This window comes from Clinocottus analis, unplaced genomic scaffold, assembly GCF_023055335.1.
Source record: "Clinocottus analis isolate CAN_PGR_092001 unplaced genomic scaffold, fCliAna1.0.p SCAF_5, whole genome shotgun sequence".
Classification (NCBI taxonomy): Eukaryota; Metazoa; Chordata; class Actinopteri; order Perciformes; family Cottidae; genus Clinocottus; species Clinocottus analis.
The window spans coordinates 11801255-11816352 of record NW_027176207.1 but is presented as its reverse complement, the minus strand read 5'-3'; the positions used below and the strand labels follow the sequence as shown (position 1 = coordinate 11816352).

Sequence of the window (15098 nt, the reverse complement as noted above, 5' to 3'; positions counted from 1 at the left end):
CCTCCTGGTAGTCAGCTTGAAGTAAATTCTACAAATTGTATTTGTTCCAGATCCGACTGGAACTTCAAGTTTTAGAGCCATAATTGCTTCCATGTAAAACCTGAAATTCACTTTCCAGCTCCATTGTTAATCAAGTTATGGCTAACCTTACCACGCCTGCTGCACACTTGTATTTTCATGTGAAAGAAGAGTTACACATTGCATGTGGGTATGAGACCATATGAGAGCGGTGTTAAAAGGAAAAATGTTCAGGTGAAATATGAGGGGAATGTCTATGAAGCCGAAAAACCAGTTTTTACAAGTTTGCGATCATAGTCTTAGTTGAAATGGATCTTTGAAAAATCTTTGTTGTCAAAACTCAAATAAAGATACGTAACCTTTAAACAAGTGTGTTTTTTTCATAATGTATATACATAAAGACGACATCGGTAAAAAGGACATTCAAATCAGGAATCAGCAAATGAGCATACGTGTGCTCGCACACAGTTCTAAACACCTAATACACAAAACGATGACCTCAGACGTGAAAAAGACAACAGCTTAACAGAAAATGAGCAAAACAACTAGAAGCAGGCAGGAAGTAAACAAATAAAACCACTGGCAGCAATACCTTTTATATTGTCAGTCCAACACATAATTTCCAACAGAGATGAATTTTTACCCTTTTACAAAATGTACTAGTTCCCAGACTCGCCCTTCATCACACAGAGCGAGAGCGAGAGAGAGAGCGAGAGAGAGGGAGCATAAGGGAGGAGCGTGGAGGCAAGAACAAACCTGTTCTCACAACCATCCACTGAAACCACAAACAGTGAGAGCCAAGATGAACAGAGATTAAACATTCACATATCCAGGCATACAAAAACACATGACACACACACAGACACACACACACACACACACACACACACACACACACACACACAGAGAATCATGACATGCAGTATTATACACATGTATAAGTAAATACACATTTGGATGGTATGTACTCACTCGAGCAGGCGTGTACTTGTCAATGTCAGCGAACATAGAAAAGGGGGGAGGGGAGGGAGGAGAGTCTTGAAGTTCAGTTTCATTTGAAATCAGGGAAACATGCAAATCCATAAATCCCTGCGAGGAATGATGCGATATACGCCATGACAGAAAGACTTTAATCATTTAATCTGAAGCAAAAGGATGTTATGACACGAGTCTTCACAAATGCATGAACATTTAGAGTCTGAGGCCATTCTGCAAGCTTCCACTCACATCTCTGGGACATTATAAGAGTGAGGAGTGTCAAGTTAAGAGCATTTTCCTTGAAACAGTATTCACTATTAGGCATTAATAATAGAGCATAATAAAATGTAGTTTTGCATCTGATTTAAATTGGAGAACATATTACACACTCTATTTATAGATGGCTGAATACTAAGATGTACCAATCAATATTGTTAACTATACTTGATTTATTTTTAACGAGATATGTTATTAGTGGTACGCTTTGTGTTATAAACACTATTGTTGCCTTCATGAATCGGCACAGGTCTCCCTCTAGTGGAAGTCCTTGAGATGACACCAACAACTTGGACAAAGCTGTGAGGCCTGATGAGAGGGCAGTGAGAAGAGGCAGGTTGCGGGACCATTTTAAATATAGATTTTAAAGCTGAAGATGTAAAAATGTATGCATTGTTAGGAATCAGTAACTACATTAAACAAATGCAAGGCCTACAAGGAGCTAATTAACCTGAATTATACCATCAAGAGTTAATCAAAACAAATCTTGATGGAAACTGTCCCCTCCACCTTTCACACAATGAATAATGCATTTTCCATTTCAAATACCCCCGAGCCAAACTGATAGAGGTTTGTAAATTATAACCAGCACTTGTCAGTGAGGATGACTACACCTTGGAGAACATTACAATCACCATCATCTCTATTATCGCAAGCAATCACCGTTTTATTCTCCAGTTGGTTTTCCAAATTGAGGAAGTGGTTCTGTGCTTTGTCTAAAATAATGAACCTCCCTGTTTCCTCCGGCTAGCCAGACACTCATTTATCTCCACTAAATGATGTGAAACACTGTGGAGAATGAAGTAATTAGAACGTGGGGATAATTAAAATTGTCCCATTTTGCCTCCTTTTCCTCAATCTTGCCTCCATGTGACTGCAGGCGGTGGGTGAAATGAGGTGAGACGCAATCTTCGGCACTTTGGAAGCTTTCCAAAGAGCAAAGTGTGGAAACAAAATCTTGGCAAAAAAAAGGGTAACCCAAATTTGAAAGATCAATCAGATGTTATTTTTTAAGTTCCCAGGGAGTCTGTGACTAGTTTAATTGATTTGATATGAAAAGAATTAGCATCCAAGAGCGTCAGGTTCTGGTCAGGGCCCACAGCCGAGTGGAAAGCGAGGGAGCTGTGCGGTTTGAGAGCCAACTGCAGCCTCATGCTGTTTACGTTAAGGAGCAGCAGAGTGTTAGTGAGAAGGAGGGTAAACAAGGACAGGAAGTCACAAGGGAACTCGGAGGACAGGCGAAGAAAAAGAAGGTCCCAACCAAAAATAATGAGACTGAATAATCAGAAAAAGGACAAAAAGGGGAAAAACACTGAAATGTCATGTCTGACAAAAGGACATGGTCACATTGTTGTACTCAATCATCGGGATACAAAATATGACAATAGATCAAGTAGCCAATGAAAAGGAAGGGTAGAGAGAGAGGAGGAGGATAAATGAGGCCAAAACAGACGGCAGATGAAAATTCGGAGAGATACAAGACAGCACACGTTAAAACTGGAGTAGGAGACCCTGAAAGGTGAGGTGAAGATCATGGAGTCCCAGAGCGTTGTTAATACTATTGCACTGCTTTGATGTAACAGTTTGCCTTGCAGGGCTTTTTTTCTATTTTTGTGTGGAACAGCATCTGATAATAAACCAAGAAGCACACGACTGAGCGTTGAACACAAAGGGCCAACATATTATAGACAGGGGAAAACAATAGTCTCAAGCCTTATTGGGCCTCTTGAAGAGACTACATCGTTTCACAGACGGGATCTGGTGTCATCATGAACAAAGCTATTGGTTGATGAGCTCAACCAATATTGTGTACTCATTTTGTGCTGACTATACACAAGCGCCCTTGTTTACTAGTAATTAGATACTACAGTGAGTTCTGTTTACTATATAAAACATACAGCTTGTGACACCAGTGACATTACATAATCTTCAACACATTAAAATGATTAAACTGCACACTTTCCAAAAAAAGGTTTTTTTATAAAAACGCTACATTTTGTGTCTTCAAGTGTTTCATTTCTTAGAAAAGACTGGAATGGATTTCCTCTTGCATGAAACACTGAGCTGAGAATAGCAAAATCCTTTAAATGTTAATTAGAAGCTGTCCAGAGGTTCAAACTGTTGTAAAGTTTAACAGGTTTAGAATTGCTGGATGTTTTTTGCACAATAAGTTCACCAAACGAGACCTAAAGTCTCTCGTCCATAGTTCTGCCATCCTGGCAACCCTCTCTGTCGCTATTTCTCTCATCTTTGCAAACTTTGCGTGAAACGAATACTGGCACATTGGAGTCACAGAACCACCACTGTCCAACAGGACGGGAGCCGGCTCTGACCTCACCCATTAGTTCGCCCTCGAGACTGAGGCTCACTGACACATATCCAAGACAGAACACAGCGCTGTCCCTTTCCTCGCCTCTTTTGTCCACGTCTGGGCCATCGACAGAGGTACAACATTTTTTTTTCCCCCGGTGGTTACTGGTTATCAGACATTGCCATGGTAATGGAAGTGACAACCGTATCCAAGGGAGACCGGCTGGCACACGGCGTGTCCCAGCAATCACTGCGCAGACCCTGATCAGACCCGACATAATCTTAATTAGACAGTGATGCCGTTCACTCACTTTTTTTACTAACCTGTCGGTCCTCATCTCTGTGCTCCAGAGCACACACATACACAGACATCCAGTGCACACACACACATCCAGTTCACACACACATGCAGTGCACACACACACACATCCAGTTCACACACACACATACACACACACACACACACACACACACACACACACACATGCAGTGCACACATCTGTTCATGTGCTGGGACTAAGAATATGATAACGGTTACAGTACGTTGTAGATGTCAACATAATTTACACATGAACTGCATGAATCATCAAGTTAGATTTACGACAAAGCAACTTCAAAGCAGTTGTGAGTGTGTGAACTATGGCTCTGCGTGCTTTTCAGACCTCTAACTCACTTGTGTTTCTTGTGTCAGATGGTTGAAAATCAGTCGTCGTGTAAAAGGTCACAAGTATCACATAAGACAAAGCCTCTCAATGTCTTCCAGTATTCTCACTACATGCTAAGCACAAAAAAAAACCTCTGAAACCGATGAAGAAATATTTAGGTTATTTAGGACCTGCCAGAGTTTTTATATAATACTAAGCACATGCACTCTCGGCATTTGTTCAAACGTACATACAGAATGTGCTGGATTGTTGGTCAGAGAGAGTGTTTTCTTCTGTATCGACAGATCTGAGACCCAAGACAGGAAGAAGTTAACCACGCCGCTGCTGAAGTCAGCAAGCTGAAAGACGGCAGCACAATAATGCAGCTAGTCATCGACTAGTCACACACACACACACTGATACCAGAACTGCTGCTCTTTGTCTGCAACAACACATAATACTGACAATTTGTGTTTGATACGGTGTCAAACTACTCTATGTATGCGTTGGTTTGTCATATTGTGGATACATTTCAAAGTTGTACCTTTTGTCCAGTCCCTATGACTGTTTTGTCTTCCTGAGGACCTCTTGGACTCTGCACAGTCATCCGAGGTCCGTCCTCTAAACTCTCCTCTGGGTTCTCCACTGTCAACCCCGACACCTCATCCAGGATGTCCTCTGCAGACAAAAAGCAAATAGTACATTTATGCAGTGTTCCCAAATATCAGGACTTTCTCCCAAATGCTCAGTCACAGCCGCTTTTGTACAATTAACCTGAAATGTGAGTGTTCGGGTATCCCTCTAGATATATGCACAGTACACTTGTGTTTTAAAAAACTACGCCGTAATTTGGGTTCCCTAAGTTACAATTATATTGATGGCAGTAAAAACATGCCCATAATCCTTACTGTTTCATGTTATGATATGACCGTGTCGTCTATTATTCCATCTACAGCCTCTTGTGCACAAGCCACTAAAGCATGATGTCATCGATAACCTCCATCTGGCTGCTGAAGTGTTTTTCTCTGTCTGACCCATTGCGTATGGCATATCCTACACAATGACAGCTCTACACTGCTGAAGGATTCATATTAATATTCATAGTGCTCCGAGTCCCTGTAAACAACACCAGTTTGTCAGCCTGTGCACTGCAAGCCCCGGATTTATAAAAGGAATACAAATGGTGCCCTTGCATGGATGAAAAGAGGAGGGCAGAGGAAAGCTGGCGGCTGCCTGCAGGTTGGTTATTAGACAGCATAATTAGCAGATCGCCCTATTCACCCTCTGCTTAAAAAAAAAAAGAAAGAAAAAAAACACACCATCTGCATACTTTTTTACCACACAAAGTTAGGGGTTAAGAGGGATTTAGAAATGGTACAAGACAGGAGACTAGAATTTGAACTAAAAAGTAAAGTAAGTACTGTAATTTAAAATTCCATTGTCTAAGAGAATGGGTTTTATATAGTCTCTTTCCAATATGCTCTCAAGCTACAGATATAATAGGCATTAGATTTGATAACCATGATCTGATTTAAACTCGAACAGAAACACCCGTTATAGAACAACATGAAGAGTTCGATAAGACGGACACCTGCGAAACCAGAAGGTCAGCTCCTGTTTTCACACTTTTCCACTTTTACATGGTGTGATGGCTCTCACTAAACTTAAGTTATAATACAAAAATAAAAATGAAAATCAAGCCCTCATATTTGTTACTAGAGGACACTGTTGATGATGTATATGGCATCAAATGAAAATTCAGTAGTCAAATAATGAAAGAACATCACCCATGTTTCCACAACTGTGTTTGTGTGAAACATGACTCTCACCTTGGCTCTGGGAGAAGATGTCTGTGGCCGGGTCCTGATCCCCATCGGACCGGCGCGGTGGAAGGGAGCACAGCACACGAGGGTCCAGCTGGGGCAGGGTGCTGACACTTAAGGTCAGTGCTTGGTTTTCAAACGCAGCCCTCATATCATCCATTTGGAGGACGGATGCAGGTTTACCATTTAGCAAAAGAATCTCATCACCTGCTTTCAAACCTGGTAGAGAATGAAAGAGCAAAGCTAAGTGAGACAATCTAGTAATACAAAACCCACCAATTACATCCTTCAAAGTTGCCCCACATTGAGAGACATAAAACAACAACATAAACAGCAAGATAAAAGGCTGGCAGTAATAAAAGGAACACACAGTGAGTGAATTGCCACAACAAAGCACCATCCAACACCGTAGCTTTCCTGTGAGCCATCACTTCCAGTGTGCTAATGCGTACAAATGATCCACACAAGCAAAACTTTAGTGCCATACTCCTCAACAGCAGCTCTGGGACTAATCAGACATGTTGGGACTCTAATGTCTTCCAATACATAAAAAATGCATTCCTCTCTTTTTCGCCTCAGGCGAATGCTGATCTAACAAGACTGGATGGCTTTAAGAAGGATGCAGTGCCTGTCTATTTCTGTCCTGCCATCATGTAAATCATCTATGTATATCATCTATATATGAACAGGATAATAGGACTTCGCTGTATCACAGCCTCAGTTTGAGGCTTTCCCTCTTGCCCCTCCCCTCAACCACCTGTGCCCAGCTCTGCTAATTGAGAATTAGCATTCAATCAGGCGACCAATTAGCAGATAACCTCCCCCAAAAAACCTGATTGGTTGTGACAGCTGTTTTGTAGATTTGACAGACATCGCTCCTGCCCTTGCTGCAGAGTTAAGTAAGCCAAAGGGTTTTTTGCTCCTGTAGACACGGTCACACATGAGCACATGTTTGCTTGCTGTCTTTTCCTAAGTCTTATTCTTTTTATTGTCTACTGTTATAGAAACAGCGGGAATTCTGTGCTATGGCTATCGTAATGCACTAAATGCTACAGACACATGCAGGCGCACGCACACACGCACACAATTACATATATAAACACACAAAGCACCACACATTTAGCCCTAAGTTATGACCTAGTTGTCTGGGATGTGAAATGTCAGCTGTAGCCGAGTCTTTATTGGACAGAGTGAGAGAGAGAGATAACCCCTCTGGCCATATACTGCTGAGTGTGTACGTGTACTTGGTTGTGTGTGTTGCATGGATGTGTCTGTGTGCTTCTGTTGGGGGGAAGGGGAGCAAAATTTTTAGTGAGACAGAGAGAAAAGACCCTTTGGGGCTCCTTGTCCAGAGATGGCCTGGTTTCTGCGTATACCCTGCAGAAATTGAAGCGTGATTTTGTTCACTCCCCATTCATTATCCTCACGCATGCACGCACACAGAAGATAATCCCAGCGTACACATGGACCTACTAATGTTGTGCCTGACATACTTTATTCTATGATTCAGCAAAATATGGTGTAATCTTACAAAAAAGATGCATTGTGTTGTCTGGATGCCACAAGCTTTCTCTTCGCTCTACTCTTGTTTCGAGGTGGAGAGTCAGCGCAGCTGTATCCTCTGGCAGCCTGCTAAGCTAGCAGCTTTTTAGATTGGTAATACACTGGAGGACACAATCTCACACTTGAGTAACCTTGGTCTGACCCTGGGGCACAATAGTGGGGCATGTTATTTTCTATACATTAGTGTTGTATCTACAGAGTGGCCATGTGTTTCTCAAACCTATTAGGTCTCTCTGGCTCTGTTAGAAAATAGGGATTATCAGATGGGGGGTTGATGTCGAGATCCGGCTGTTCAAACAGCCGTCAGAGGCAGACAAAGGAATGTTGATTTGCATCTTTGCTCTCATGACGGAGAAGAAAGCCACAGATTCATAGCTCCTATGGAATCTTTTTTATTTAAATAATCAAGATTTTGGCACATCATGTTTTTTAGAATGAAAGCCAGTAATCGTCAGACTGATATAGTGGATGGGACAGTTGATTCAACTCTTTTTAGATGTATTGATGCACACAGATGTTTTTCTACTTTGTAGTTACTGGTTCATATCATGCGGACATACTGACATTGGAGGCCTTTCTTGGCTGTGAATGAATTTGCTTTGGACTCCATTTTGGACACATGTTCATTGCCTTGTGAATCCTAAAAAAGGCCAGACGTGCCAAAATGTTGATCCATATCATTTAAATAAACAAAAAAATTCATCAGATTAATGCTTGTTCAGCTTCCTCCTCTTTCCTTTAACCGGCGAGCCAAGAGCTTTCTAAAAAAGGTGTTATTTTTCCTTATCTCTTTTTAGGCCTCTCTCTCTATAAGATATTTAGCTATGCTGGCTCAGTAGCTGACGCGATACATTCACACAAAGCTGCACTGATAAGCTCTCGTGTGAAATTAAGTGTTTCTCAGGTAAGGTGTTAAGATGTTGAGTGTACAATGATATATACGGCCTGTGCATGAAGTATAATTTATTTACCGTTGTTTGGTTCAAATGTCTTCTGTGCAAATATTTTCCTCAAGTAAAGAACAAGTATCTCAAAATTGTACTAAAGTAAATGGACTAACAAAATGGTTACACAGAAGACGTATAAAGAGTTTTACATTTTTGTATGCAACTTTACTTTTAATACTTAAAGAGTTTCCTGAAAACTTTTCTTATGATACGTTTTACCGAAGTCACATATCTAATGAAGGACTTTTATTTTCACAATATTATATTAATACTTTATCTTAAAGGATTTGAATACTTCTTCCACCACAAGTTCATATTATTAAAAATGTTGTTTGTTCAGGAGCAATTCATTGTTCATTACAAGTTGTTTAATGAAACCTAGAACCTGTGTATTACCGACAGAATAGACCATTTTACATGAGATTAGGCATGAGGATACATTGTTCAATATACAATGTGAACAATGGCAAATTAATTATACTTTATGCACCATCTACTCAGCTTTTACAAACCTTTACATAATCCCTGTTGTTACCGCACTCCGATCCAACTGTGGCAACAATTTGGGATTAGTTTGGTTTGTTTTGTCTTCTTGGTCTTGATATAAACTCTCAGTACACTAAATGTACCAAACAATACAAACTTTATGTTTGTTTATTAATTAAAAAGGAATATGTACCTTTAGCCGAGGCCAGTCCCTCTGCTTTCACTTCAGTAATATGGAGCTGCTGCATCCCCTCCTCATCTATAACTGCCACAGAAAACCCTGTAGACAAAGAGAATAGGATACAGAGAGAGAGATTCAGCCATTCATACGTTTTGTCTTCTTTGAATAAATCTCAATTTGACAGTCTGCACTGCTGACTCATTACAGATTAGATCCATTTAAGACAACACTCATACTGGGTCTGCCCCCTTTAGTCACTAACAGAGCATGACTCAATGAAGTCTATTAAAAAACAATTAGATACTGAATTCGACAGAATAAGAGAAAAGGGTTCAAAAAGGAGTATTGTCAAAGACAAGCGTACCAAATCCAATGGTGCAAGACTCTGCTTTGTCAAACTGGATCACCTTGGTAGCTTTGGGGCAAACCTCAATTTCTTTGTAGATCTGCAAACACAAGAAAATTATATTTAATTGGCAAAAAATTGATGGATAGCAGTGTTGTTGGATGGAGAAGATCAAGGTCATGTTATCGCTCTTATTAAGAAATGGGGGGATTCATGTATTATTCAGGCTCCTTAACGGAGCAATCTCATGTGAAGGTTGTGGGGTCAAAATTCAAGTCAAGTCTGAGAAGTGAGTGGGTGCTCAGACAAGGGCTTGAACTCACAGCGGGCGAGAGCATAGACACAGCTGTGTGTATGAAGCAACAGACAGGGGCTGAAGTTTGCTGTGTGTAATTCACTTCACTGTGGAGAAATAATAATGTAATATCACGACTGCAGGATGAAAGAGGGTGAAATGAGTCGCTGATCAAAGCAGGGAGACAAAAGACCTCTTGAGTAAAAAAAAGAGGGTTATACAATGACTTTACTTTGAGAGAGATATCAGTGTATCACCTACAAACCACCGTCGCAAAGAGAATTCATTTTGGGGTTTACAGCGGCTGAATAATGTAGAGTGATTGTTTATATGAATAATAGTGCATATAATACACTCTGAATACAATTTTGCATAATTTATAGCAAATGTGATAGTGCTTCTTTTGCATCTTGGGAATTTTGTAGGCATTGCAAATACAATCTGTCATCCAAGTCATGAAACATGCACAAGCTTGCACCCAGATCTCCCCGGAATAAAAACCAAAATAAATTAGTAATAAGATAGAAAAAATAAAAAAAATTCAAACAGGGCATTGTGTCTCAACTCAGAACGTTATATAAAAAAAACTTTAATCCAACATACGGTGAAATAACAGGATATTCGCTCCATGTTACACATTATCGTCACAGTGCTTCAGTGTGTGTTTCCTCACCACATCAGAGATATCCTCTTCAAGTTCGGGAACATAAAAGAGCATTTGGTTGTTGATCCATATCTTCAAACGCAGATAGTGGCCGGAGGGGTCTATTTTATGGGTCTGGAGGTAACAAGACAGAAGGGAAATGAAGGAAAAGAAACCACTGTATTCATTCTTTTCACCAAAATAAAAGACATAATTTCTAAAATTATTTGTGTTGTTTTTTTTCGTCGCGATTTCAAGCCAAGCCTGTCTTAACATGGAACACATGGATAACATTTTAAACTCAAACTTTACCATTACCACACTATGTAGCTCATGACATCCCCTGACACAAGGACACACATACACACACTAAGGACAGACATACAGGAATCCAATCATGTATAGAATCCCCATAAATCTGCCTGCATGGAGCACACAGGGGCCATGAATTAGATGCTCCAGTTCCTTGTGACATGTTTATAGCATGCGTGCACACAAACGCCCACACACACGTCAATCAGCTTTACCCATGAGTTTCAACAGATCCGGAAGAGGAACATATCATTGGGCATCATTATTCCAGTGTGTCTCTGACTGAGACTAATGAGGCAGAAGAGGAGAGGGAGAGCAAGGAAAACTGAAGAAACGCTCTGTGAGACTGTCAGTGGAAGTGCACTGGTGACATCTAAAGTGTTCACGTTTCTTCCTTCCCAGAAGTACCGGAGACAGTCTCACATATCAGCTATTCTCATTCGTTTTTGGATTTGAATTCAAGAAGACAAGAAGGTTTTTTTAAAGGTGACTTCTACATGTCAGCTGTCAACAGGCTGTAAAATGGTGAAATGTAATTATGCAACCACAACTTATGTAACATTATGTATACGACACTTCCATTAACAGAGCTGTGTGCAATTTTATGAGACTCTTTCCTCAAGGTTGCATGTGTTTGACAAACCTGGTAGAATACATTATTTGCATGCCTAACAGCTGTTGACTGTTAGCACTCTTGCTACTGCATTTATGTGTGTCTTTATGTGTATGTGTGCAGGCGGATGTGCAACAAAGCAATGCGCAATGTGTAATTATCACTCTTATATGCCATGAATTAAAGAGTGTGGACTTTTTGCACTGCTTTCCTCAATAGCCCACCTTGCAGACGGTGCTCAGGACTTCCGGCGCCGTCTCACCAGGCTGTATGATGGCCAAGACAGGCCGATCGTTCGGCAGACACACCCAGGATGGAGTCAGGTAATCAGGAACCCAAATGTCGCTGTCCACGTTTTGCTGAGGAAGATTTTTCACAGAGCCCTCTCTGTCCTTCTGAAAATGTAACACGTGCACACACATACAGAGTCAATGCATCGCTGAGAGTCAAAGTTATCGTGAAAAGCTTTTAGTTCTAATTGAGATTCTGTTGAGGAAAGAATGAGAAAAACAAAATTCTATTCATGAAGTAATCCTCCTAATTCCTCATTATTCCAATCAGATTTGCTTTGATTGATTTGAGTAATATGGTGGGCTCTGGCGGTGGTCTGAAAGCAGCAGGAGATCCAATATCAAAATGTAATCATTTCAGTTGATAAGAGCCTCTTAATACAACCGTCTCACTGCGTGGGTATGTGTTACATATGTGTGTGCATTCTGTTCAAAGCAGAGTCTGTGACCTTTAAGCCCATCAGTCTGACCTCTGACAATCTGGCAGCCGTGTCCGCCTCTCTCCTCTCTCCGCTTGTCTCATCTATTCGACCTCACACTGTCTGTCACTGATACCTTATCTCCTCCTATCAAGTAACAGATTCCACAAACTCGTTTATTCTTTCATTCCTCTATGGCAACCCCCCCTCACACTAATCATTGCCTTTCCTTCTGGTGCCCCGTCCCCTCTATCTGCACATCACTCCATCATCTCCCTCCTCCCCATCTTGCATTCATGCCATACAATCTGCTGACTGTTAACAACACAGGCCGGTGGTCACTGTTTAAATGAACTATCTGCGTGAGTAAATCTGTGTTGGCTCGAGTGAAAGTGAGACAGAGAAAGAAATGGAAGGAGCGTGCTGGATGCAAAAGCACATTTTTGTATGCACAACACACACTCCTGTTCGTATGCACAAAGAAAATACAGACACACAGTTATAGAGAAAGACACACACATTTTCTCAGACAGACAACAGACCGGGGGCCCAAACTAGTACCTCCCCCCAACTCCCTGATCTCCCCAGCCCTGCTCAACACCATCTGGCTCCCCTCCTGGCCCATGTAGGATGCCACTGCTGGAGGGCGTAGGTCCTAGGCAGCACACTAAACTATATTTCTCTCTCACTCCCTTTTTCTGGGATCAGTGGGACTCCCTAGAATAAACAGACAATTAAATCTGGGACAAGCCCATCGGATGGGAACATTTGGAACGACGGTAATCTTACTGGAGATTCTCATTTCTACTGATGCAGCACTTCCAGCACTACTATTCAACTAACTGAAGCGTGTTACTTCTTTTGCATTTCTTCACTGTCATCGCATACCCTGCCAGCTGAAGCTGTGAGTGGGTGGAAGGAAATCAATCTCCCATGGAGCCACTGGGGGCCTCCACAATCAGAGTGGTTGAGTGTTAGAGAGTTTTCTTCCATCTACTGAGTTCACACAGTGCTCCCCCCATCCCCTCCATCTCTGATGCCTTCTACCAGTTCTCATAAAATATGGAGCTGGCTTGCTTGTCCTAGCACAGGCCATGGGTAATTGGACATTTTTCCTTACAGTTCATCTAAATGTATCATTCCCCATCCCTATGATAAGGTACTCCCAGAAACCTAGACTCCCAGGGTAGCCTTGCATAATCTATTTTTCTCTCTGAAGATGTGATTATTTTAAACTGTCTGTAAATTGTGGTCAATATGGCAGACATAAAAAAAGAGCACAGATGGTGTGAAGCGGCCAGGTCCTTTGGTAGCAAATCTCTGCATAATTTGTTAAAACATCAAAAAGCTAATCATCAGAACATATCAGATAAAATTTGTCTCAGAGGGATTAGCAGACAGAAATATCCCCCTTAGTCAAAGCCAATGATGTTGATAGAGTTTGAATTGCCTGAAGCAAACATCAAGAAAAAACGGGAATCTGTCAACACAGATCTATAAACAATGTCAGACATGCAAAAAGATGGTAGAGAAGAAGAATAATGGCATTATTGGCTTGGTGGTTAGTAGCAACGAAAACGTGAAATCAGTAATAAACGAAAGTTAGTTCTGCAAAGTCTGATGGAACAAATTAGTTTAACAGTGGTAGGAGATGAAAAGGGTTGTTGATCTACTAATTAAGCCAAGAATCATCTGAAAACATTGAGGAAAGATCCAATTCAGCAGCTTTTATGGTTTTAAAGTCTGCAAATGTCTCCTTTCACTCTAGGAGAGAAGTGGATGTCTGAAAACATTAAAGCAGGAGCATGAAAATGACCTCAAAGAAATGCTCATTGGTGCAGAAGGTTGCAGGGATTTTGTGCTTCCCTCAGATAACCTACCAAATGAAGAGCAAGAGCACCAAAAGGATCTCAGTTAAGTGAATGGAGGTGGAAAATCCAGCGATGTTACTGGCCTCGGGGTCTGAAGAAGCCCCGTTATCCATTATACAAGTACAAAGGTTCATCAGATGCCCTAGTGATTTTTATGTTGGCTTACGTGAGAGGCAAACAATGACAAGGATTTGGCCCACAGCTACATTTGATCTGGTTCTCTGTAGTGAACGCCAAACTAGAGAAGGCAGAAGGAACTTAGTGTTTAGCCTCCGGAAGATTATTACTGTATGTACACAAACAGTCACCAAAATGGAAATGATGACAAGTTGGGCCGCGATTCAAATAGGACAGACATAAAACAGAACACATCTAAAATGTTATGGTCCTTCATAAGAATTTTGAGTCACATGGTGCTTGTGTCTACTAAAGATGCCTGAGCTCTTACAGATTTCTCACTGGCAGAGTCTTCGAACATGAGCTCCAAGGGCTTTCTCACTGGCTCCATCCCATCAACGAAGACCTGAAACCATACAAAGAACAGGAAATTGTAACTGCATCCAAATGTATGACACACATTGCAATTATTACATCTACTAGAAGACACTGCTGAGAAACATTGATACATTCTGCAAACCTGTATTATGTTTTTATTGTTTGTTGAATTGTATTGCATATTAAAACCAGCAGGTACATAACATGTTGTTGATTTTCCATGGAGAATCACCCAAATCTAATTATTTAGTTGAAGTTCAATACAACACCTCTTTTTGTCTTTGCCTCCAAGCTATTACTATCTTATGGTTTACCACTTCAAATACTAGAAACTCAAGTCAATCATCAAACTAATAGTATGTATGTGTCACTATGGTAACCTGGTTGATTGAAGGATGTCCCTTGGTCTTCCTCTTTGAGGTGGTGTCCAGCCCCCAAAGGGATGAGAAGCGGCTACGACGTTTGCTGAAGGTTCGAGGCATGGCCTGGTTCCGCCTCCTGATGCTGCTTTCTGTGCGGGCTGACACCTGTGAATATTATAGAAAACATGAATCCAATGCAAACGGTATATGAACCTTAGTTAGAGAG

General features: G+C 41.1%; 1 protein-coding gene across 2 annotated transcripts in view; it reads right to left on the bottom strand.

Annotated features, from left to right (window-relative positions):
• The window catches only part of tiam1a (TIAM Rac1 associated GEF 1a), a 50733-nt gene that overhangs the window by 10994 nt on the left and 24641 nt on the right, over positions 1–15098 (bottom strand). Inside the window, exons 10-17 of one of the 2 annotated variants that reach the window (XM_068600864.1) lie at positions 14891–15037; positions 14464–14538; positions 11660–11830; positions 10541–10645; positions 9591–9672; positions 9239–9325; positions 6056–6268; positions 4771–4904 (exon numbers count right to left, since the gene is read on the bottom strand). In XM_068600864.1, coding sequence (XP_068456965.1) covers positions 4771–4904; positions 6056–6268; positions 9239–9325; positions 9591–9672; positions 10541–10645; positions 11660–11830; positions 14464–14538; positions 14891–15037 — 1014 coding nt within the window. Of the gene's footprint in view, positions 1–610; positions 656–4770; positions 4905–6055; positions 6269–9238; positions 9326–9590; positions 9673–10540; positions 10646–11659; positions 11831–14463; positions 14539–14890; positions 15038–15098 lie in introns of those variants that run through there. The other variant, XM_068600866.1, reaches the window with a different exon arrangement.